At 40.4% G+C, this 26,255-nt stretch overlaps 1 protein-coding gene across 4 annotated transcripts in view; it reads right to left on the reverse strand.

The window, feature by feature from the left end:
- The window catches only part of SMOC1 (SPARC related modular calcium binding 1), a 126,791-nt gene that overhangs the window by 68,473 nt on the left and 32,063 nt on the right, over window positions 1–26,255 (reverse strand). For all 4 annotated transcript variants that reach the window (XM_057366990.1, XM_057366981.1, XM_057366973.1 and 1 more), the window contains exons 2-3: window positions 16,859–17,030; window positions 9,563–9,675 (exon numbers count right to left, since the gene is read on the reverse strand). In XM_057366990.1, the coding sequence (XP_057222973.1) occupies window positions 9,563–9,675; window positions 16,859–17,030 (285 nt within the window). The remainder of the gene's footprint in view (window positions 1–9,562; window positions 9,676–16,858; window positions 17,031–26,255) is intronic.

Raw genomic sequence — 26,255 nt, forward strand, 5'->3', positions numbered from 1 at the left:
TGTTTACTATTAAAAAGTTGTCCAATGGCATCCCAGCTAGGTTATGGTAAGCCCACCCTGTCCCAAATTGCATAGCCACTGCTTGAGAGCAGCATCTGTAGGATTTCAAAAGCATTKTGTTCAGTAAACATGGCTGTAAAAACACAATACTGACTTACTATGTTAACAAACCTTCTGCAGATAGATTTAAGCCCTATTCTATTACTATGTCAAACTACWCAGCAGGAGCAAGATCCAACATGCTCCTGATACATTGACATGGACTTAAGAACACTTGATGAAGGTTCTAATGAGCCAAAAGGTACACAATACGAAATTCATCTTGATTGACTTTAGAGCTGTGCTTCTGAACTGAACATCTAGAGTTGCCCAGTTCCTTCCTTCACCAAAGAAAGACACCAAAATTACTAATTCMGATATAGAACCTCTTAAGTGAGAATAGGTAAGTCGTAGCAGACTGATRTTAGTAACATCTATGCAGATATTAATCCAGCAACAGTAGAGYTTCATTCAGCCTAACAAATCTAATGATAGCCTTTGCCTCAGCTTTCAGARTARCCAGCATTTGGATGAAAYTCAGGATGCYTTTGACATCTTTGAGATAAAAGTAAATTATCATTGTACAGGCATCTGTGTAAATACTAACAGGTCCCAAAATCCTTTCTAGCAAACATACTTTCAGCTGTGGCTAAATGTGCACATCAGTATCTTGAAATGGTACAGATGTGCCTATGTTACTACAGAGATGGCTCCTTCAATATATTTATGAAAAAAAGCCACAGAATRAGACCACTTCAGAAACTGCCTTTATTTTACTTGTAAAATTAATTCGGTCCATTCTCTCTTTTTCCAAACAAGTCCATTGGAACCAATTTCCCATTCCAGTCCTCTTCACACAGAAGAGAAGAGTGATGGGGTGTTTTTGCTGCTCCCCTCATTAGCGATCCTTCAGAGCTAAACCAGTCGTTCCCCCTCRCTGACAGCTGGCTTCAATGCCCTAAGGTAGCAAAGTTTGTTCGGAGATTTAATGACAGTTTTTTTAAAAGGCTTTGAATATCACATAAAACATGATCTAAGAGCAATTATAACACAGTACGTTGTGTTTATCTTGGGTTTTACTTGTTTATCTTGGGTTTTACTAAAGTGCAAATCAATCATTTTGCCTCAAGCATTTACTTTTAGTAGCCAAAATCAACAGTAATCTCATGTACCCATGTTACTGCAGTCACTGTCACTGCTATTTGCAGTTTCATTTTTCTTCTCTCAATACATCACAAAGTTGACTGCAAATTACTCGAAAGCACTATGACTATAATTAGCAATAATCAAGTTAGAAAATATTTATTATTGCTCAATCTAATCAATTGAAACTCAAAACAAATGGGATGGAACTGCTTGGGTTTGTGTTTAGACTTCACCTTTGCTGTTCACACACACACACACACACAAAAGCGCATTCCCAACAGCACAAGAAGCTGTCTTGACATCTGAGCATTAATTGTAAAAATCCTACCAAGGGATAAAGCTAAATTCCAGGATAGGGTCTTGAATTCATAGGGCAAGCCCATTCCATGTGTACCCAGCATATAAAAAATTCAAGTATTAGTCACTTGACAGTCCTTTAGCCAAGCCTTCAGAAAAATAACAAAGTACATGGCAGAGTAGTAAAAAAAGATGTATTTACATATATTTAGGATAGATGTATTAACTAAGAGTATGCAACTTGCCTCAGTGGAGAGCTACCAATTACATACACTCATTCATGCAAGCCAAGCACATTACATCCTTAAAAGTGAAGTAATTTTGTAAATAACTAGGCTAAGGAATGCTAGTCTTCCTCGGATTGGTATCCCATGACCCTTTTTTCCCCCATGCTGCCATTAAAAAAAGGAAGACAAAAAAAATCTGAGACTGATAGAACTTTCACAACAACCACAACCACATGTTTTACTGTGGCACCAAAGGACTTCCCTACAACAGACAACTGCAATTAAATCTCAGCCTTTATCCTAAAGGCCAGACAGCTACCCACGAAGAATGGACACTTCAGAAACCTCAGAAATCAGTGCAGTTGTTTTTCCTGAATGTCTTCACTTTGAGACACACTACCTTTTGCCGTTACACTTCATCAAGTCTCAGCATTTTTAGGTGTCCTAACAAGTGGGCTACAGCCCTAGAGTTTGCAGCTTAAAGACTGGGGGAAAAGGTATATTCCTCATCAGTTACACAGAACTGGTATGACAAATGTAAAGGCAATGGCTGATCTAGCACCATTTCTAAGCACTGTGTRTAAACAAATGTAAAATGTCAACTATTTCAGAGTGCCTACAGTAAAGAATCTCCAAAATGTGAGGGTTTAATTTAAAATTTCCCATTTATCTTATGTTTGAGCTTTTACTTCTAAATAAAATTTCAACTGTCAACCCAAAATTCAACCTCATTCTAATTCTACTYCCAAAGCAGTGAAATTTTAAACACTGTTATAATCAGAAGAGTAACTATGCAAGCATGACAGATGTTTACTGCACARATCTAACCTTCAGTCATTCAATTAATCTTGACTATCAAAATACATGTTAGAAAAAGYGTGTTTGAGTTTTTTGGCTTTCAGTCTTCTAAAGCTAAGCATAGAGGCAACAGAAATACAATCTTATATACTAAAATACAATCTTACATACTTAACAGACTTGGGTGTTAACCAAACTGCAGCTACAGAGTCCCTGCTACTGCTAGAAATGCACATGATTGTATGTTGGGATATCAAATTCTATGTCCAGCTGTTGGACAGGTATAAATTACATAACAGGAAATCAGACAAATAAAATCTGTAAATTGTTTGAGGTCTTCAACAGATTACCATTAATATCTACATTAAAAAAATTCCAATTGCATTGTAACGCATTGCAAGCAGCCAAATCCCTAATCATGCAGAAGGGCATTGTTCCCATTTTTCATGGAGAGATAGGACATCTCACCTGTGTCTCAACTGAAGGGTGAAAAGCATGAGGGACAAACCCAAGAAAAAATGCTCCATCACCACTCTCCAAATTAAAAGCATAGCAGCAGCTTCTCTATTTCACCCTGCCATTACTATATGTGAAATCAAACAGCAGCCAATATACTGGCCATACGATCAAATACAGGCTCTCATAATATTCCTTCCAACATGCAAACATTAAAAGAGCAGTCACTGGTAGATCACTCTGTTTTAGCTCCTGAGGGGAAAAAGAGGCCATTCTTTGGTTTCCTTCAGTATGTCACTGGCAATGCCAGAATCAAATTCCCAAAGTAGCCCAAAGCTTCTAAACAAGCAAGCAGAATCCTTTGTAGCTGTCTAACAAAGGAGGATCAAGGGGTTGTTACTCAAATATAAACTGGGAGTGAGAGAGAAAGTGAATGCACATATATGACAGAGAAAACAGAGGCAAAGCAGCAATTCTGTGATGGTCAAAACCATTTTCCATGGAGTTACAGAAAGAAATAGATTGCTGTAAGAGGCTTGAGAGCACCTTGAACATGCACTGGAGTAAGCAAGCAAGAGCAACRCTCAGACTAGCCTCTCACTGCTGTTCAAATGAAAAGTTTAGCAACCCATTCCCAWCCCATCACAGATCAAACAAACATTTCCTGGCTCCTTCCACAATGGAGGGTAGAGATGAGAAGGGATGAACATTCCTTCTGYATTCAAAGCTATACGTGTATGACAAATGAAAAAACACATGCAGTTTTTGRGTGGCACTGCTGAGGGTAAGGGCGGCAGCAGAGCTACCGACTGCACGTGTGGCACAAGGTAAGGCTCCAAATCCTGGCTGCACCCAGGTGCTCCTTGTAAACACTGTAAAAACAGCTAAATAAATAGCTCCAAACCAGTAGGTCATCTAGTCTGACCCAGGCAGCAGAAGCCAGCATCGCACAGCACTCCTTTAATTGAGTCTTTCCTTCGTTCAAGCCATTGAGAGCAGCTAGAAAGCCCTCTGAACACAAGTTAGTGTACACGTGCACAACCAGCACATTGACCTGATGGTTMTTTATCTTAACTCTGAATGGAGGTGCCTCTGTTCTGCTCTATTGCGCCTGTCCTGCTCTATTGCTTAGACCCTGGATCTTCCCGTACTTTTTGCTATATTAAGAGTCAGATGATTATTGTCAGAAGCCTGTCCTACATTTATAGGGAATTTTAGGGAGATACGACTCAGTCTGCATCTTGTATTTAAGCTTCTTTGGGACTGCAGCCCCTTAAATAATTTTTGTCACTTTTTTCTGTTCTCCAGTCACATTTAATTCTTCACAAATGATGTTGTGCAAATATACCCACCAGGGCTTTATGCAGCACCCACTTCCCTCAAGTCTATGCATTGTTCAAGAAATGTTTGCTCCACAGAAATTTCATTATTCATATAACCTGGGAAAGAAATTACCTGAAGTAAAAGAATATTAGTCACGATCAAGGGCATTCCCATCACACACGCTGACACATACACTATTTTTAGTTCTGGAGAAGGGTCCCCAAGAGAGGCATTTTGCTTCTGACACAGAATGTGACACTTTGAAGTTAAGAATGATCTTGCATATTAACTTTCTTTAAGAATGCCTACTCCCATTTTRAAAACATGTTCCTTTGCTCCCTCAACTAGTACTTCTTTGAAGAAATACCACAAATAAYCAAAGTTCTTACCTCCTTATTTATTCATGGGTTATCTTTAGAACAAAATACAAATGAGAAACACAATAAAAGATGCAGGAAGAAAGCAAATGGACCAACCTGCAGAGCAGTACTCATAGAGAGCTACAACCACAAWATTTTAGAGGAGGGATGTCTTCTAAAAAAAAAAAAAATCCAGAACCACCTACCAATTAAAACCAAGATACTTTATAAACAGTTTCTTTAATCCAGCAAAATAGACTGTGTTCTTGTCTTCTGAAAGGAGAGGTTAAGTCCTTGAGAGTTTAGTATTGCTGGAATATGAGCACTGGATAATGGAAYAATAGACAGCATCCAGGGAATGTGGGACACGTCTACACAGTACCTTGCTGTTTTAAGAAGTKTGTCTGTAATTCTGCCCAGCATCACACTACTCTAGCCAATACAGAGGAGCAGACTTGAAGTTACACTGAAGGCTTAAAGGATTCCCCACATCTTTAGAAAGGGCTTTTTGTGGAACTTGGGAGAAAACAGAACTTTACATGTGCATCAGCATAGTGTGGAGGGAAACTATTGGTATGGACCCTAACACAGATCACTTTTCCAAGCAAACTTATATTGTCAGATGTGGGAGTGCTCTGGAAGCTATCTGATAATGGAGAACTGCTCTGACAGCCCACTCACTGATCTTGTCGTAAGGTGACAGGTTTGAATGATGCACTTGCTTTAAGAGAAATCTCTGTGCTGCATCATAACTGCACCCAGAGCCAGATTTTAAGAACCCTAAACTCAGAGAAACTCTCCAAGAAGACTTGCCCGCCGACACTTGTATGCAGACTTGTGAGGAAAAGAAACCACAACAAGACAGTGGAAGGTGGCAGCAAATAGCAAGACATACCACAAAGTCCCACARAACTATACCCCCAAGGCAGGATTAACATTATTCATGTACATATTAATCTGTCTGAAACAGATCCCATTTGAAATCTCAGCAACCTTTTCTGAAAAACTGCTTGGGGGAAAACTATGAAGAATGCGAGTCTCCCTCAGCCCATGGCAACAAGCCCAATGGCACTAGGCAGCAAAACAAAGTGTGCAGATTACCCACTAGTGCCTGTTGTTTATGAAGAAAGATCACAGCAGGTTAAGTGCAGCAAGGAAAAGGAATGGCATTTATGCAAAATACAGCATAACAGCAAAAAGGCAAAAGTCTTGGGAACAGAAACTGCTTTTAGTCATATTCAATTTTGCACAATAGTACTTGACCTCAGTTTTCTACAATTAATCAAATTACTCATATCCAACAAATATTCTTATGTTTTGAATAACTCGAATTTTATCTGCCTGCTTRTATTACTGTGGGCTAAGTATAGAGAGGTTTTCTTATAGGAAGCAATATTCCCCACATAGACTGAAATATTAGACATAGCAATTCCAAAGGAATTAATCAAGTCTGCTTTCCTTTACAGTCATCCCATCATGCTTGCAGTGCCACCACCTCTTCATGGTGCAAATCCATTTCACATTTTTAGATGTCTAAGTGGCACAAAAAAGGRATGTGATAAGATCTTTGCAATACACATATTCAACAATAAGGGAAGCAGCATGTGGTGCATAGAAACAGTTATGACAACCAGTGAATTGACAAGTGCTTGCCCCACTTGATGCAGTACACAAACCCCATTATACCTAGTCATGCATAGGAAGACTGGAAAACTGATCAGCTGAGCAGCAGAATCAGTGGCAACACTGCTTCTGGTCTAAATTTCACAGACAATGAAAACCAGACCGATCATACAAATGTTTAASACAATGCATGATGTCTCTCTAAGACAGCATTTAAATGCATGCCAAAATAAGGTCTTTGACTTTAGGGCTTCCTCCCTTTCAGGCTTGTTCCCACATCTATCTAACTGTGGCAGAGCCAACCCTGCAGGGAAGCTGGAGAGGGTAAGRTGAGCACGGTCTCCCTGCTGAAGCCGCTGCCTGTGTGGCACACGCTGTGGCTCACAGAGCAGCAGAGGAGCTGTGCTCTCATCACCATCCCACAGCCTCATCCAATCTGCAATGGATCCAGCCCCAAATTCACTATTGAACTGGGTACAATTCCAGGAGCTGGAAAGGACAAACTTGAGCTGCTTTCAGAGGAACAGCCCCACTTTCAGGGTTTACCCATAGTGACTGCAATTTAGCTTCTAATCAAGAGAATTACGATGCACTACAAAATCAACAGCTCAAACTGATTAAGGCCAAGCAGGTTCTCTGAACATAGTTACTACTACCAAATTCTCCCACATCTGTACTGCTCTTGTTTTTCAGTCCCACAAAAATTTCAAAAAATTAATTAATTAGATTTAAAAAAAAAATCAGACTCATGAAGTCTGATGTCAAGGACAATGATTTGGGCCTAAACACCTCTGCATTCAGTAGGCTCAGCAAGATGATCTGAAAGCAAGTCATCTACATCTTGAATGAATGCTGTAACAATTCAGTCACTTGATATTCTAAATATATGCATGCATCTGTTTCTTCTCTGATCAGAATTTTTCTTCTACATAAAACACTCTTTCAAAAACAGTTACACAGAAAGAAAGGGGGAAGTTGTTGAAAAAGTCTCCCTAGCCAGTTCCACATACAGAGCATATACCCTGAAACACGTGCATCTGCTTATACTCTTTTTGGGATGGGGATTCCATGTTGAAGAGCACAGTGGATATTTCCTAGAAACTTCATTGAGAGATGCCATTTCTCTTGTAGACTTCCCAACTGAGATTATGGAGACTAGACAGAGCAACACTCTGGATAGTGAACCACAATAAACTAACAACAGACCAGAGCTGACCTCAGCAAGACTTTAGGGACTTCAAGAACATAGCCTCCCTATGGAGCAGAACCCAGCAGCACCAATTCTCTGCTCAAGAGATTCAGTATCTAAAATACCTCTACCAGGTGAGATCTATTCATGAGTTGCTGGAAGCAAAACTTGTTTAGATTGTTCACCAAAATTTTAATTTTTATACATACTTCTAAAAATCAAAATTTAATTCATTTCAACCAGAAGCTAAAGGTTGAAACTAGTTAGCTTTCTTGGACATTATTTTTCACTTAAATCTTATGCAGGGACAATTACCTCAAATGCCGCAATAGAACTGATGAAGCTGGTTCATGAGGTATGTGGAACGTAAGGTATTTTTTTGATCCAAGGAATGATATGAATTTCAGTTAATTCCAGATACAAAGAGATCAGAGCCTTCCTTCATCATGCCAGGTAAAACAAAAGCACTTCAGTGTTCACAGATAGAACTGAAYGGAGGAAGAATGTGGAATATCACTTGGCTGCCAACTGCCAACACACAAGTTTCATAAGCAGTTTCATGCTGCCACTCAACTGACAACCAACACTGGCTAAGGAATGTGAGGGAAAAGTCCAGCAATTGCTCCACAATCCAGACACTGGCACCAACCTTCAAAATAAACCCGTTTGAAACAAAGCTTTATCAACTATACCATCAGTCCAGTTATAAGGATAAAAATTTCACCAACTTTACTCTCTAAAAGGTTGATGGAGAGATGATAGACATTTCAGAGTCACCTTTTATACCCCGTTTTTCTTGARCTGCAAAGTTCAACATGGAACACTTTATTCCATGTTGGCCCACTGTGCTAGGTTTTATAAATATTCCCCTCTAGTGCCAACACAATCTGAGCAGCTCTACACAAAATCAAATTTCAACAATTGAAAGCGCCCTTAAACTGCAAGAAACTGCAGCCATCTTCTCTTACCCCAACCTTCCCATGATGGTCCACACTGTACAGAAATACAATGCTGCTCCAAGGAAGCATGTAAAGTTTKCAGGATGAATAAAACTTTTTCCACTTCACCATCAAAAAACAAAAACAAAACAAAAACACTCCCACACAGCAGATAATGGGAGGGTAAGGCTGAGGAGGGGAATAAAATTTTTGATGGGTTATCATAAAAAAAAAAAAAATCTTCTATTCCCCCAGGCATCACAAAATGTTTGAACCAAACCCAAACCTCTCCGCCTCTCTCATCTTTTTTAAGCCAATATTGATGTTATTTTGGAATTTCTTTTACCTTCAAAAGACTTTGCAAACAACCAATGTACCTAAAATTTCTCTGAGGAAGAAGGTGTCTAGAGCAGTACTAGATGCATGGAAGCTAAGGCAAAAATCATTCTGTAATTTACCTGAATTCACAAAGTAGAGGTCATAAGATTGCAAKGTTTTGGCTTTTTAGATGTATGCAAAACTGAGCAGACAGCATGAAACTGTGTCAGGAAACTGTGCATGATCCATTTTTAGCAGCAAGTTCAGTCAGCACAAGGACACTACTCAATGTGCTAGTGGTAAGACAACCAAGTAAACCTGGAACTTTGGCAAACTTCAGCAAGTGAAGAGTGAAGAATCAAAAATCCAAACAAAGCAGTCTTATCTTCTCTCTGCCAGACCCTCAAATCACAACAGAGCATAGTACAAGAAGTACCCTGCAGAGGGAYAGGCTGAATAGATTGTTTTTTTACTGGGATAGATGAAGCAGAGGTAACAAAGTCAGCTGGGTCCACCCTGCTCTATGTAAGCCACAGCTCCCCATACAGTTTCTCTTCATAGAAGTACTAACCTCCCCTGTAAACTGTTTTCGTTTCCATAAAATGCTGAAGGTTAATGCTATTTGTTTCTGTACTGTATTGGAGCTGGATGCTATTGCATGTGTATATGTTTTTTTAGGCAATGYGACTGTATCAAAGCTTCCATTTGGTTAAAGAAGTCCTCAACTTCCAAATTTTTACCCGAGTAAAGTGTGCACCCACTCTGCTATCATCACTAGGCCTGTGCCTTAACACTGAATCTTCCACAGACACCTGAAGCTGGTCTGAAGGAMGTAAATAGGAATTTTACCTGCATGAATGATCCATCCTCATTGCATTCTGGGATGAAGACTGCTTCCTGCGGCTTCTTTGCCTGTTCCAGCGCTTGAGCTCTCTCTAATCGACACTTACTTTGGCCAGCATCTACAAAGAGAAAAGCAAAACTCACATCACAAACACCGTTTGGCCCTTCCAAAAACTACCAGATGCACCACACAGCTGAAAAGGGAAAACCCTCCCAAACAAATAAATATAGAGCAYAAAGGGCCATTACCTGTATGTTGACAAGGTAGATATGGAGTTAGCACTCGTGATCCTAAAGACAAATATGAACCTTGACAAGCAAACTACAAGCTGKATCCATGAAGATCACATTCCATTTCACAGATCATGAACTTTGACAACAGAATCACTAATACCAGCATTAAATGAGAAAGTCAGTCTGGATTGTTAGACCAATTGAATTCACACTGCATGGCAAAAGAAGCAACTTCCACCTAATATCTCTAGATAYAGAAATCACTGACAGTGCTGTAAATAGTTTTCATAAAGGCATTGACCAAAGTTTTCGAGCTGAGCACTTCATTTACACAACTGATTACTCCAGAGATTAAGTTTCCAGTTTGCCAACACAGTTTCATTTTAAACATATCACATTACTTCCCAAGAAGGATTTCACAAGGCTTCTGAAATTACAAAAATCAAACCCTTCTCTTTGGAAAAAGAATGACTCATAGCAATATTATACAGTACAGATGCCATTGCTTAGACACTGGGTTAGAAAGCAACAGKACCTGTATCAGTTCTGCTACTGACCACTGAGTGACTACAAGTTGGTGACCTCAACCTCCTGTGACCTCATGTCACTTTTGATCCTATGTTACTCATCTTTAGACTAATTTGTTTGTTGGGTGTTTGCACAATACCAAAGCACACAGAGCTTTGATCTCAGGTAGATGTTTTACACACCTGTATAAAAAGCGTGAAATTGTTACAGAATAAAAAGACTTGAATAAAATTTACACTGTGGTTTTTTTTTTCAATTATCAGTAAGCTCTGACATGGAATTTCCTTTTCGTCTGCTTTCCTTTTCGCTTGCATGACCAAATGATCAGATCTTGTTTGCACATCTCCAGTGGAACACAGTCCTGCCAACTGATCTTCCCAAACGTGTGCACACTCTTTCAGCTAAAAAGGAAGCCCTGGCAGTGCTGTTAACTGGAACAACTATCACCTGCAGATCTCCTGCTCAAGCTTAAGAGTCTAATCTTGCTTGGCTTGACAGAGGACATACTACAAACCCAGATGGTGTGCCTGCACTTTCTTTTTCATAGCTAGCTACTTGACTAGCTACTTGAAGCAAAAACACTTTCAACTTCTGCTTCACCAGAGACAAGTAGCAAAACAAATCAGAGGAGATTATGCAGATGTGCACTTGCAAGAACAAAACAGGTGTGAATTTCTTACATGACAATCAAACCAGAAGTTCCCAAATAAAAGTGTTTTCTAGTCTCTGCATTTGAGGATACAAGACTGCAGACAGGCATTTCTAGCTCCTCTCCTGAACATAAAATAGAATTATAAAGCACTTCCACATAGTATCTGCTGTAGTGCTGGCACACTCACAACTACATGACTGAAACTAGATGCTTCAGCACAGGGCTGGTAGAAGCAAACATTCTGTGATATCTCCTGCAGTACAAATACTTTAGGAACCCAGGCAGAAGGGAAACTAACCCAGRTCTCTGTCCAATTTGTCTAATGAACAGAGAAACACACACAAGATCAAGCCCTTAATTTAAGGAGAAGATAATAAAAACACACTACTGCTAAGGCTACCATGTCCCTCCTGGCAATTCRAAGTGGCCTTTACAGATTGAACTCTACTCCCACTCAGCAGAGCACACTTCATAGCACAGCAACACTACACCACAGCRTTTAAGAGTTCATTGTTGTTGCAGCATCTTTTGCAAATCAATCCTTGGCTCAAGTGGTGACTCTTCACAAATTGCTGCTGAAGTACAGAGAAGACAGACAATTTTTCTACTGCTCACAAGACACTCAGGACTGGTTACTTCTCCCATCCTCCCTCACTGATTTCCAAAGGTCATGCCAGTCCTTTTACAGACTTGATTTGGAACAAACACCTACATACCACATTAGGTGTAGAGGTGCGTGCATATTGCTATCTTTTTTGTCTGTCTTCCACAGCTCAGTTCCAGTAAAAACACTGCCTTTAAAATCAACATTTACCAGTTTGTTTTTAAAAGGACTGTCAATCCTTCTCTTCCTCACTCCACAGGCTGGTATTTTTATAATGTTTGCAACAACATGTGATTTCAGTGGGATGACTTCACCTTGCTATTTTTGCTTTGTTAATTAGAAAATGTAAAATATTACATAAGTGCCAAGTGTTTAAAAAGTACCTGCCAAATAGCTCACCCCAAGTAAGATGCATTACAAATTTTACTAAAGCCTGATCTTATGATTGTAGTTTCATATACCCTATTCTGCATTTCAACAGCTTACCCAAGCGTTTCAGCACTTTCTTCCCTGTTTTTAGAAATGTTCTCTGCAATATTGAACACCATGTTTATAAACCAGAATGGCATTAATGCGTTCCAGTTTCATGGTTCAWGCAGACTGAATTGGACATTCTTCCCTCCATTACATTAGGTGAAAAACCAAAACAGCATAACTTCTTTTGAAAGCAGACCTGCTTCATTTTACTTTAAATATCTTCAAACTTGAGACAAATTTACTGTAGCTCAGAAAGCTGCCTTTTAAAGAAAATTAATTCTCAAGCTGGCAGCTGGCAACCAGGAGATTGTTAACTACAAGTGATGTTTTTGACATTCCTGGCCTAATCAGCACAATGCAGGTGCACATAATTTTGGATTTTGCAATGAAGTTGGCTAGTTACCATGGCTGATCTTATCCATGAACAGTTTATTCAAACAAGACCACCGTGTCCCTCAGAATATACACAGTGCACTCCTGAAGAGGCTCCAAGAATTCCAACATCCTCTCTTCAACAGGCAGAGGCAGTATTGACACTGCACAACAACGTGGTACAAAGACCCAAGCTCTCCTAATAACACAAAGTAAAACATCTCCAGGATCCACATAACACTAGCAGCAAATCAATACAATGCAACCACTGAAATCTATTAAAGCTATTTAATTTTAACTCTCCTATGTTTGTATCCAAAGTTCAAAGAGCAAAAATTGATCCAAGCAGCTTTTTAACTATTTCCAGTTCCATTAGGTAACTGTCTCACATACAGGCCAGGTGTCCMTCAGGCATGAAGAAGTTCAGCTACACTCAAGTCAGCAGGTTCATAACCATTTACTCTTACCTGTGTATTTGCATAAAACAAGCAAAACAGAATTTAAGCAAACTACAAAAACTKGCCCATCTGTTGTACAGGATATCAATCATTATTTGCTCTCCCCACTGTTTTCCACTTCATTTGGGTCAAGTCCTACACACCTGGACCCCAGGACACCTTGGGCCTTCTTGGCCACAAGGGCACTGCTGGCTCATGAACAGACTGCTGTCCAACAGGACTCCCAGGTCCCTCTCCACAGAGCTGCTTCCCAGCAGGTCTGCCCCCAGCCTGTGCTGGTGCAGGGGGTTATTCTTCCCCAGATGCAGAACCCCATACTTCAYTGAATTTCAAAAGGTTCCACTCTCCCCACCCCTCAGATCATTCAGAAGAGTTCCACAGCCCTCCCACTTTTGTGTCATCAACAAACTTGCTGAAGAGGCATCTGTCCCTTCACCCAAGCACTGATGAACAAATTAAATTATACTGGACCCACCACTAAACTTTGGGGGACATCACTAGTGACAAGCCTCCAACAAGACTCTGTACCATTGATCCTAATCCCCCGAGACCTGGCATTCAGACAACTCTCAAATCACCTCACTGTCCACATGTCCAGCCTGTACTCCTGAGCTTGCCTGTGAGGGTATAACGAGGGACAGTGTCAAAAGCCTCCCCTGAGTGTAGGTGGACAAGACCCATTACTCCTCCCTCATCTCTCCCGCCAGTTGTCCCATCATGGAAGGCAATCTGGTTGGTTAAGCATGACTTCCCCATCCATGCTGACTGCTCCTGATTACCTTCTTGTCTTCCTTTCATGCCAATGCACTTTGTTCCTTTTTTGATAGCCACATACAATTTCCCTAATTTATTCAGAGCATGACAAGAAACATGCCTAAATTTGCRAAGTGATTGAAAGTGACATTTTAGATTTTTCTAACTGCTGCCAAGGAAGGACATTCTTACTCACAGTCAAGGGAGAATAAAGCAAATTCAAAAGACAAAACACATGGATCTAGCAAGCAGACTAAAAGTGATTTCAAAACATCATCCTGTCCAATGAAAATAGTAGGTGGAGGAGATTATCTTCAAATAACCTATCAGACAGAAGGAGACCTGCCTTTCTACCACATTAAGCAAAAGCTGTGTTCATTTCCTGTGTCCCAGGAGAAAGGCCAAAGGTCTTAAAATTTCCACCAGTAACTTACAGACAGGTTCACTCTACACACTGACTTGTGATCGATGAACAAATTATTCTGTACCAGCAGACTTATTATACTAATTGATAAATCTAAAGGGATCTTTTTTTGAACACTTCCACATTGTAATTAAATAAGCCAAACAAGTTCCTAGAAAATAAATCTGTTCTAAGCTACAGACACACACCAATATAACAATCCCAGAAAAAAATTACTCTTGGAAAGCTGTCCAAATTAACAAGAATTTGTCCTTAACCCCTGCAATGTTTTGAGGTATAACTCCTACTTAACATCAGATTTTATGATGCATCCTGAGAAAAGATTCAGGTAGGATTGCTTGGCTATGTATTTTAGACACAGCTATACCATCTGGAACTTTTCTCCAGAATCTCATCAATGAGGCTCCATTTGTCAGGGATGCCATAATTTGATCACTTGAAGATACTCCTGACTTTTAACTCTTTGTGATGTGTGAGTGAGGATTTGGCAGGAGTTCTGATAATTCAGCACTGAAGGAATTTAACTGCAAAGCACGTGAGGAAGCTAGCAATGAACAAGAGCTGAAATAAGGGTTATAGCTCCCAAAGGGCTGGCAAGATTTCATCCTAAAGGTCCTTAGTTTCTTGAGAGAGAACAGAGCTTAAAGTTGAATCAAAAAGGTTCTGTTCTCACTATGGAAACCATTCTGTTTTCCTTGGCACAAGCACAGTTCAAGTCATCAGCATATACACTGGAAGCCTATGGTAATCTGGGGTGCAGAACTATGACTTGCTGTCCACAATATACTTTCTCTTTTACTTAGTTCAGTTGCCTGTTTCCTTTCCCCCTTCGGAGAGTGAAGTTAAAAGTTCCCATTCCATGAGGGCAAATTCTTGGATACACTGTCTACCACAACTGACAGAGCTCCATGACCCATGGGATTCCTTACAGTTCCACGGGAACTTTCCTGTAGAGCACCTGTCATGGAGGAGAAATGGAGGCTGTTTAGGGTGCCCTGCTGCAGTACAAGGTGCTGGAACACTGTTGGCAATATCTTCCTTTTTGCAAGTCCACAAAACAGACCTGGCCAACAGCCTGCAGCTCAGCACAGCTGTCTCACAATYGCCCGGATTTGCCAACAACTGTGATCTTTATGCACCAGAGGTCATGATCCTAATGCAGCTAGAAAAACAAAATACCTTTCAATAGCAGCACATATGGAAATTAACAGCAAGGTTAAATTTGCATGTGATAGTTAAAAGAATATTCCTACTTCACCGGGAYTGATGGGAGTGTTAAGTGGGTTAAATGCAATGCTTGCAGTTTACAAACACTCCCAGGTTRTTAGCTACTGTTTAGTAACACAGGGTGTGAGGGAAAAGGAAAGGAGAATGAAATTAGTTTCACCTAAACATTTCAGTTGCATCAGAGAGCAGGAMGAAAGTGTACTTTACCTGTGTCTAAGACAAGAAAGTCTCAGTTACTTCTTAGGGACTCTGCAATCACAACATGCAGTAGGCCATGTAGTTTGGCAAGCAAATTTTGTCAGTTTCCAGAAACAGACATTTTAGTATATGGATGCATTTCAGATCTTGTKTTTTCAGCAACTGAACAGTGCCAGTTTATACGGCAGTATCAGCCACGGAGTTGCTTATCTAAGCCACTCCACTCAAGGGATGAAACCAAGAACAAGATTCACACKCTAACACTTCATATTGCAATACTCAAAAATGCATCACTTGCAAGGACAATCCAAGTGTTTCCTACGCCCTGGGAAGAAAGCTTCTGGGTTTCCAATACTCAGAAAGCAGCCCAATTCAAAGGCCTCGATCTATTTATGTGAGAAGCTGCCATAAACCAACCCAGCAGTGGTGAAAAACAAACAAAACAATCAGACAAGTAAGCTTTTTTCCAATGAGAAATGGTTTAAAAGAGAACAACATTTGAAGTCATGCTCATAACTCAGCTAAACTATAAAGCCTGTCAATACACTGAATAGTTATTTCCATTTTATATCAAGTAATTCTAACAAAGATACATTTTTACAACAGTAAAAAAGCCTTCATAAACAAATTCCAGACTTAAATGAATGTTTATTTATTCTTTCACCTGGATTTTAATGAGTTTCTCCTCTCACTTGAATCAATTGCTAAAAACACCTGTAGCATCTGAGTCAATTGGGCTTTCAGGAAATGAACTCCACTTTATTTTTCACTTCACGGCAAACCATTTGTGTGACAAGACACCWTTTTTAAAGTTTCAACCTCATCTTCAGACAATGCTGAAGAGCTGAATTGAGGGACAGTACTCACACTTCTAAGGAGATGTGTAACAGCAAACAGGCAAAAAAAAAAAGAAAGCCATGTAAAGCCTTACATGCACTGTCTTCTTAGTTAGCTTAGCACAGAAAGGCTGTGTATGTCTGAAAAGGGAATCAAGATCTAGTGTGCATCAGTCAAAGTATCTTCCTATCAGTCAAAGGTATCTCAGTTCCTCATCAGCACAGGTTGAAAGGAAGAAGCCTGCTTTCAGGATTTGGTTTTATACTTCCATGGGCCAGTTGTTTCTGTCTGCAGACACGTATTTCAGCCTTTTGCCAGTGATGCCTGTGGCTCCTTTGCCTTCTTGCATTGGTAATTCAAAAGTCAGCTTTTACTCTGTAGCCTAAACCAAGACTCAGACGTCCATGCTTGCAGAAATGCACAATTCCAAATCAGATTACTCTCCAAACATGGTACTAAACTTAAGGGACTAAGAATTCAGTTTCCTACGAGGTAGGGCTCCCATTTCTCCTCTCAGAGGCATTTGAAATCCACCTACCTTTGCACCGGCCACGATGTGTCACGGTCAGACCCKGCTCACGGCATTTGGCTCTCTGGTAGTCGCACATGGACTCGTATGTTCTGCCATCAGAGGCACACAGGGGTTTGGACTGGGACCTGGAGCAATGCAGGTTACACTGAGGGTCTCTGTCACGGTCACTTATTAAAAACTGAAAGAAATGAAAAAAGGAGGGAGAAAAAAAATAGAGGTTTTGTTCTGTTTCCCAAAAGAGAGCATGGTGCATATTTTTCTTTATGACAACAACAATATGACTGTAATGCATTTTAAGCTGCCTACCAAAGCTGATTTTGCCTGAAGGGAACTTTAAATGAAACACGTACATACTTAAAAAAATTAATGGTCTTTGCCATTCCATTTTCTTTAATAAAATAGAAACATTACTCACTCTGCCTCACCTCTAAAAAAGTAAGATGTGCAAAGCCAAACACAACCCACACGGGAAGGGCAATACTGAGTCACAAGAGCCCAGCCTGCCCAGTGCTGCACCACAAACAGTACCAGACAATTTTACTGGTACCCGGTACCAGACAATTTTAGTCAGTGACACAAAAAACTTATCACCAAAGACAGAGGAATCCAGATCAAGATTGGCCTTGGTAGTTTGAGTCATGCATGTGACCAGTTTTATATCACCAGTGTTGTTTTTGAAAGCATTATTTGTATCAGAGAAYACCACCTGCAAGGGTATACCTGCGCACTTCCAAAGATACTTTTTGTTTGTTCCTGATGACGTCCAGCACAGCTGGCAATCATCTTCAATGCATCCCACAATCGAATKGCACACTATGTGAAAACCTATTTCCTTTCAGAAGTTTGAGTTTATATAATCTTTTTGCATACCTCTTCTTCCTGAGCATTCCATTAGGATGCAACCCACTTTGTACAAACATGACACTCCTTGTCAGTCTCCTGCAATCTGAACAATCCCAACCTTCCAACTGCTCACCCAGGCCACTTCCTCCATATCGTGATCACTACCGTTTTCCTTGGAGTTCTGCTTTATTTTTGGTGATGGGGAAATCCACAATGTAATGCAACCCCATCTTCTGTCTGCTTGTTCCCTGCAAATCCCAACATCTGGCAGTAGTTTACTGCTTGTACCCTCAGCTCTACTCTGAGCTGCCTATAGGGACACAAAGGTCTCTTTCCCAACTTCATACTGTCTTCCTGAGGATGCAAACTGATGGTTATCTTTCCATAACCACTTGCATAAATTTTTGGCAAGGCATGACAGTAGCAATTCTTTTCTCTTCACATACTACCCCACTTAATGGCTTGCCAGAMCTTTAATTATTACCCAAATCCAACCACCTGCTCCCAGGAAGATTTCAGGKAACTCTTCAAACAAGTTCCATGAGGATTAGCAAAGAAAAGGGAAGTCAAACCCGCCTTGCACTTCCCCTTCCCTACCTCCCATTCCTACAGCCTCTTGCAAGCCTGGGGGCACCAGAGCTGCTGCTCTCTAGCACACTGACATCCCAGSTCTCTGTCAAAGTAGTTCTGAGCTCAGCAGTTCAGAGCTGGCTGGCAAACGGGCACTGACTGACACCCTGCCTGCATGCACAAAGCCACAACTCTCCAAGTGTGTTGATAGCTGGATGCCTTACAGGGAAGTGTGAGTCATTGCCATAATCACCTTGGTGTTACAGTTTCCTACAAAGCTGTCTACTCTGTGCTTTGAGGTTAAAGCTGTTGAAAAAACATTGCCTGAAGCCTAGTTTGGGTTGGTTTTTAACCACTCCAAGAACATGCATCTCCGAAATTTGGTTGTTGGTGTTTTGTTTTTTTTTATTTTAAAAAATCTTACCCCCCTTCTCTCCCGAATTAAATTGAAAACAATTGATAAGTTTCATATTTTCATACTGTACTGCTGGATCTTTCAAAGACTAATGCATTACTAAACCCCTATTTAAACCTGACAGCTGGGAAAAGTAAGCAAGGTTTGGATTCGTTTTACTTTTGGTGGAGCAAACTTTTTTTAAAATCTCATCTGTCACAGACTTGACATATTTGTTACAGCACAGTGTATTTGAAATGTTTTTGTTCCTTTTCTGCAACACATTCTATAACCTGGCAACACCTGCTCCAAATGGGAAATTGGAAAATTTAAACCTGAAGGCAATTTTAAATGGTTTATAGAGACCTGGACTAGACTATAAAAACACTGTAAAGCTGGACCAGATTTTTTCTTTTCAGGGGTTGAACTATCACAACTTAGTTTGGAATTGCACTGGCTACAGTAACATCTTTCTGTAGCCCCCAAAATGCAAAGATCAGTAGTGAATATAAACATACAGCAAAAAGCAACAGACTGAAGGTGCTGAAGCCTCCTCTGAGTGTGTCATGTCAGAGACCCTGCAAGACTCACAAGGCTTTTCAGTTGTCTCTATGCATAAACAGACTTTCAAAGCAGAGCTCCCTGACAGGACAGTATGGGACACATGCAGCAATTAAATATTCAGTTCAACACAGGAGCCATTCGGGTTTAGAAGGCACACAAAAATCTCCCATTTATCAAAACTGAGGGCTTGAGCTACTAGCATGAAACTTTTTGCAAATTCATTGTCAGAAGCTGAGTTCCACAGATCTGAGTTATTTAGAGGTTCAACAAAAAATCTAGAATACTAGTTCTCAGCATCAAACCATATTACCCAACTTATTGAAAGTCATCTTGCATCATGAAAACTCACTTAAGCCTTCTGCAGCCTGTATCAAAGTATTTAGTGTAGAGAGGGCTTGTGCATCAAGAACATCCCTTCTTCCAGAATAGGCATCTCTAAAGAATAGAAGGTTGGTTGCTCTTAGGGCTAACAAACAAGTTAAACTTAAGGCTGTGGAAGAGTTTTCCTTGGGTGCCTCCTCACAGACAGAGAAACAACTCGACATTGATTAATTATGAGGGCCTGAGGAAACATGCAGAGCACCCCAATGTAGTCTGTGAAGTTCTTGCCTACCCAAATTACGCCAAGAACCACGTTATTACAAAAAAAAAAAAAAAGAAGAAGAAAAAAATCAAAGCCCTTTTAGCATTTGTAATTTGGATTACAGTAGGGAGCCCACACAGCATGTTCGGTGCTTTCCAGACACTGAAGATGCCACACCTGCCTTGCCAAAAAAGTTTATGGTTTACATAGTTACACAAGATGGTGCTTGTTTTGTTCAAGTAGATTGCAACTGTGTAAGACTGCACTAAACTGAAGAAGGATCCAGGATCACACCTGTCTGATCAGGGTTCTTCTCACGCAAGCAAACAGCACTGCCAGAAAGACCAGYAGTGTCTCCTGCAGACCCAAAGGGCTTCACAAACTCCCCCTTACACTAGGGCACCTGCTCCACCCTAGCTSACAACTCACATCTTTGCTCAGCAGTACTGACAGCATTCAGGTATGAAATGRTGGCTCTTTGTCCCATTTATAGCACATTAAGCATTCATGCTACAGAAGTGATGGTCAATACAGACCACCCAGCAACATTTAATATACTTGGTATTTTGAGAGTACATCCACTCTGCCCAGCACAAAAAGTCTTCCTTTAGCATTCTGCCTGTATGAGAGCATGTCCTCCTCTGCAGGCAACCTCAGCTGCATAAAGAAAAACACTGGATGAATGCTGAAATATGTCTGCCAAGGGGAGATCACTTGGTTCTGTAATTTTAACAGCTAGGACCACAATCCTCATGTAGTTGGATTTATTTTTTTAATTCCTACTTCAAGCAAAAGCAGGTACTGCTCTCCCAAGGGCGGAGCCCTGCTCCACAAGAACCCCTCAGTCACTGCTGGAGATTTTGCTCAACCAGGCTGAGGACTGTGAGAAGGTGTACAAGGTGCCCTGATGCCTGGTACCCACCCTCCCCAGACACGASACGACACCCTCCCCAAGACAGGAACACGATTCTCTGGTCCCTCCAGGAGAAGAGCAGCAAGATAAATATTGTGTCTTTAACACCAAATGTCCTATGATGACCCTTAAAGCTCAAATCAAAGCTTGATGTCCCAACGGCTTCAGGACACACACACAAACAGGCTTTGCAAACAGAAGAGTCACTACGCACAGCACTGCTCAGTGCTCTACACACAGACACACAATGCAAGCAGACCTGGACTCAGGGAAAAAGGTCTGCAAACATATGCGGCACCAGCAGGTTTCCAAGCTTCATCTAGAAAGAAGAGGAAAATCATTATCTTAGCTCTGAAATTTCTCAAAGCTTCTTCTTGATTTCTGTGCTCCCATTTGTTTCAGAACAGAATACATCCAAAGCAAATGGGATTGGCGACAGCTTATCAGTTCTTTATCTCCTCCCTTTTCCTCCATGAGAAGAAAGCTATTAAAAGTAGAACTAAAAGGAAAACAAACAAACAAACCACCATAAGCACAAGACCTCACCAAAAAAAAAAAAAAAAAAAAAAAAAAAAAAAAAAAAAAAAAAACCAACAAAACAAACAAACCCCCTCCCAAAACTAGAAGGAATGATCTACTTTGCAGGAAAAAGTTAAAATTGACCAGATTGCAAATAGGATCTGTTGAATATAGACACAATATTAAAATAAGCATAAGTAACACTACTATTAAGGAACAGTATTTGTATTTATGTAACATTTGTTTACACTAAGGTAGCCTGCACAGCTCCTACTCCAGCCAGTTTGAGTCCTTGCCCTAAACAGTTTCCAGTTCAATGCAGCTCTCAGAGCATCTTTYTATGTCAAATGTTCTGTATTTATAAAGACACAAACCTCCTCCTTTAGCAAATACATTTACACAGGTGCTTGCAGAAACCACTTCCCAAACTGCTTTCTGCTTCTTCAGACTTGAAAAGAAAAAGGAAAGATAAGAGGTCAGAATGAAGTTAACTTTGCCAACAAAGCATATCTGTTCTTTTTCTCCACACCTCAACACCACTGCTGACAAACAACAAACACTGATTAAAGGATTTTTAATGCCTGTGAAAGAAAGCAGACTCCCTGCAGCTGCACAGCAGCTGGGAACACTTGTGTTATTTAGCAGAGAAAAGGTCTGACCCCACAAGTGAAAATGAGCTTGGTGGTCACTCATTCTATTCACCATCTGGGTACATTATAAGCACAAACAGAACAGCACAGCCCTTTGTGATGGAGGTAACGAGAAATGGCCAAGGCATTGTAGTACCACAGTAATATGCCTTAGCAAGGCTTCAGGGAAAAGAGAGAGCAAGGGACACAAATGACACAAACGTGAGAAAGTGGAAATCTATTGAGAAACAAATCTAGAGTTCACTACAGATCAAAACAGAGGTGCCTCTGCTATTTAGCAGCTTCACTTCAGATAGTAMTGCAGAGTGCTGCCGCCTAACAAAACTGAGATGGACAAAACAGCACATGCAATACTTTACTCCTGTTTTGGCAGATTTCAAGTTTGAAGACCCTTAGAACACATCTTGGGAAARTGTGATTCATCTAGGCATTTTCATATGGCACTGATCACCCACTCATTAGTCAAAGTACTCAGACTGGCCTGATTTAAGTACAAATGAGTGAGTCCTTCCCAGAGAGAATTCCCCAGGAAATCCATACCATTTTACACATTAAGGGAGACTRTAAACTTCTCGACATTTTTGTTGCTGTTGGAAAGAATCATTTCACATTTTTATGCCTTGGTTTCAGGCTCCAAACTGGTACAACCAGCCATTCTGGAGGAAGAGCTGGAGCCAAGTTCCASTTTTAATCATGGCTAGACTCTCAGCCCCATGGCAGGTTGCCCACAGGGCACAAGCACTTCAATTTCAACCACTGGTTTTGGACTTCAGTCAAGTTTCCTGCCATGGAACCATAAGCCTAGCAAGACTCACAGGGGTCAAGGTCCTGTTCTGAACCAGAGATCCAAAATGCCTCACTTCTACAAATACCAAAAGGAAAATYTGAAAGTCTAAAAACTCTGTCAGGGTTCGCAGTCTTACATGTGCAGAAAGGTATCAACCAGCCAGAGCCACCAAACTCACAACAGCAGATCAGGCTGTCCAGCCTCTGTCCTGAAGGTGTCCATACAGSCCCAGAATCTATCAAGTGTAAAAAAGGCTTTTAAATTGAGCTTCCTGGGTAGTCTATCTTCTGATCTGGGGCAGAGGAAGGAGCAGATTGGTTTATTTTAATATATCCTTTTTGGAAATGCTCACAAGTTTGTACTTCACCAGCAYCTGGATAACTTGGGTTTAAGAATATGTTTTTAAGACAAAGTTTCTCAAAGTCCTGCATGTCAACAAGGTCCACTCCTTGGGTGGGGTTTTCTAGCATCTACAGTTTTAGACGATGACTGAAGGCTTTCCCAACAAATTTTTGAAGAGCACTTTCCCCACGCAGAAGGTACTCAGAAGAAAGATATTGTAATACTTTTATTCCTTGAGTCATCCCTACTGCAAAGTGAAGAAKCCAGCCTAAGTTAAAGCACCACTTGTTTCAACCCCAGGCCTCCAGCTGTGCAAATAAGAATGAGTTCAAAGCACAGAGCCTGTGCTTGAGGATGGTAAAGCTGGGCAAATGTATGGGATCACGCTGCAAAGCCAGCAAACTCTAGATTTATTTGCATGAGCTGAATTCAACACAGTTTTCTGCTCTTACAAGCTAGAAACCTCATTTTTCTACAGTGATTTTCCCTTTCCTCACCCTGTCCTCCCTCAATCTTTTTGTAAGCCACTGCAATGAAGGGCAGCATTAGCTAGGACATAATACTTGTGYTTTCTTCGCAAACTGATCCCCAAACATGATGCAGCAGCTTGGTTCTGTTTYTAGAAGACAAGTACTATATCCAGAAAAGCTTTCTAATGGAGCATTTGAAGTGCCACAGGTTTGGAAGAAAAGCCCACCAAGGGTTYGGGAGAAAGCCTTAGAATTGGACTTCATCTCAGAGCAGCTCTCTGTTGTAGTTTTGCTGTTCACAGGGGAGAAAAAAAAAAGTAATTTTAATCAGGGAGTGAACTTTTACAATTTTAGCTTTTTCCTTTTGATGTGCAAGTTTATGAAAGTGCTTAACTACATTTGACTTGTGGGAAAGAAAATRCTAGAGACATCAGGGACAAGAAGTTCATTTCGGATTTTAAAATAATCCCTTCTCCCACACAATTTTTATACCCACATGCCTGTATCACCTTCATAAAATCTAACATCAGTTTTGTAAGTCACAAGTTTAAGCATCTCATAAGTTCAGTATACCAGTCATCTGAATAGAAGAGGAAACCAAACTTAAACACAAACCAGACATTTCATCTTAGGTCTCACATTTCTAATACACAACTTCTAAATCTTTCTAGTAAGTCTGGCAGTATTAAGGCAGAGACTGATTTAATTAATTTGAAGTAATTACTTCAGTTTCTGTCAAAGCTCACTCTCCTGCTCAGAGTATTCCTGCAGCCAACGTGACATGTAAGCCTAGAACARATTTGAGATTAAATTTAATTTGTGAAACACATTGAGAAGAGAAGGTATGTTTAACTTGGACTATTTCTTTTCTTTACCTTTGCTACTATGCATGCTGAACCAGATAGAAAATCTGAGTGTATGAACAGTCAGGCAATGAACTTCATGTCCCAAGACAGTAACAGCAGAACTTCCATTAATATAAAAGRTGGAATCCTATCTTCAGTAAATTGTATTGTTCAATAGTATGATCCASTCTTTCTGGTTTAAGCAGTCCCGTGCTTACTCAGCATAACCTGAAAAACAAACTCAAAACATCATTCTGTTTAACTTACGCCAAGTTAATCTCTCAGTAACCATATCCCCTACTTTAGTCTGTCAGAATGATAGTTGAAGCTGTTGATATCCACCRGCAAATGTAGCAGGATTACAATTTCGTGCTGTCACTAGGTGAGAAGTCAGCTATTCCATTGTAATGGGATATGTTTTTCTCAAAGGAAGTTCTCACAAAATAAGGGTTGAAGTAATACCAGGTGTATGCTTCAACAAAGGACAATAACTCAAGCAAGATTTCTCTGAAGAGCGATCACCACACTTACCCAATTGTTAGCACACTGAATGCTTCAAACCACTGCACAGACCCTTCCCTCTTGGCCCCAGTTCTCTTGAGTCATGGAGACTGAAGTACCTACTTTCTTAYCCTCCACTGCAGAAACCACTAAAAGTCAGTTCCAGGATTTGTAGAGTTCTGTGCACTGGCGTGGGAAGTCTAGCCACTTACACAAAGTGGCTGTGAARTAATACTTTCTCAAGCCTATTTCCCTCTTGTACTACTTTCAGCACAACTGGCTATGCAGTCAGCCTAGGAAACCTTCCCCATTTACAAGAGTTTGGAGTACTAGAAACAGAATGGTCTTAATACAAGCTTTTCACGTGAGTCTTTTTTATGCTCTGTGGGGTTACACACAAACTGCAAGCATGTGTGGTGACAACTAAGTTTTGCTGCACCATTCTTAAATGAAAAATCTGTTTGATGAAGTACAAATTCTCTGTTGATTTTCCATCAGTAGCCTGATAGGTATAAAGGGCTTCCTTTTAAATCCAAAGCCTCTAAAATTTGTCTTCATCACCTGACATCCATTCAYCCAGACTCCCTTCTCTTAAGCACCTTCTAATGCTGTCTTTTTCTCAACAACTCAAAGTACTTTGCCCTTCASTTCCACAGTGTTATTGCTGAAGAGTGGGCACCTACTTTAAATGGAGTCTCCAAAGTAGTTGATAAGCTTTCTAAACATCCCAAACTAGCAAGATAAAAATTACATTTTCTCCTCCCATCACCCCTTCTTCCCAATAAGACAAAACTTTCTATCCACACTAGAGACTGCCCACTGCAAAAAGGAGGTATTAAGTCTTAGCAAAGCTGGCTTTGTAACCTCCTSAACACTGTCTCCTAGCTAAGTACCATTCCCTTGGGCACATACACTAGGCACATTATGTAAGTACCCACAGAAAGACAGATATAATTAAATTTACCTCRAGCCAGATACCCTTTCCCACTTTCCAATCTACACCACAACCATTGTCTCTCTTCAGTCGCAGCCATATGTATTAGACACTATTRCTGTCAACAAAGCAGGTGTATGAAGACCACCACCATCTCTGGAACTGCTCTATTCTGCTGGAAAATAATCTCATAAGGAGACATGATAATTGAACACAGTTTACAAACACAGRTGGCAAACATCTTCAGGGTTGAGCTCCAATGGAAATAAAACTGTTCAAAGGCACTTCTTCCATCACAAATGTTTTGACCTTGTAGATCTTCCAGGATGGAGAATATCACCCATTACAACTCAACAGATCTACAAGCTTTGGTCCCTGAATCAGTTCCTTAAAAATGCTGAAAGAGGCATTCAAACTAAAGCTGGCATGCAGCCTTCATTATGTTTGGTGTTACTCCGGCCAACAGCGGAACCAAGAAGTAGATACTA

Source organism: Malurus melanocephalus, unplaced genomic scaffold (genome assembly GCF_030028575.1).
Source record: "Malurus melanocephalus ecotype Western Australia unplaced genomic scaffold, MMel_1.1 scaffold_2, whole genome shotgun sequence".
In the NCBI taxonomy this organism is placed as follows: domain Eukaryota; kingdom Metazoa; phylum Chordata; class Aves; order Passeriformes; family Maluridae; genus Malurus; species Malurus melanocephalus.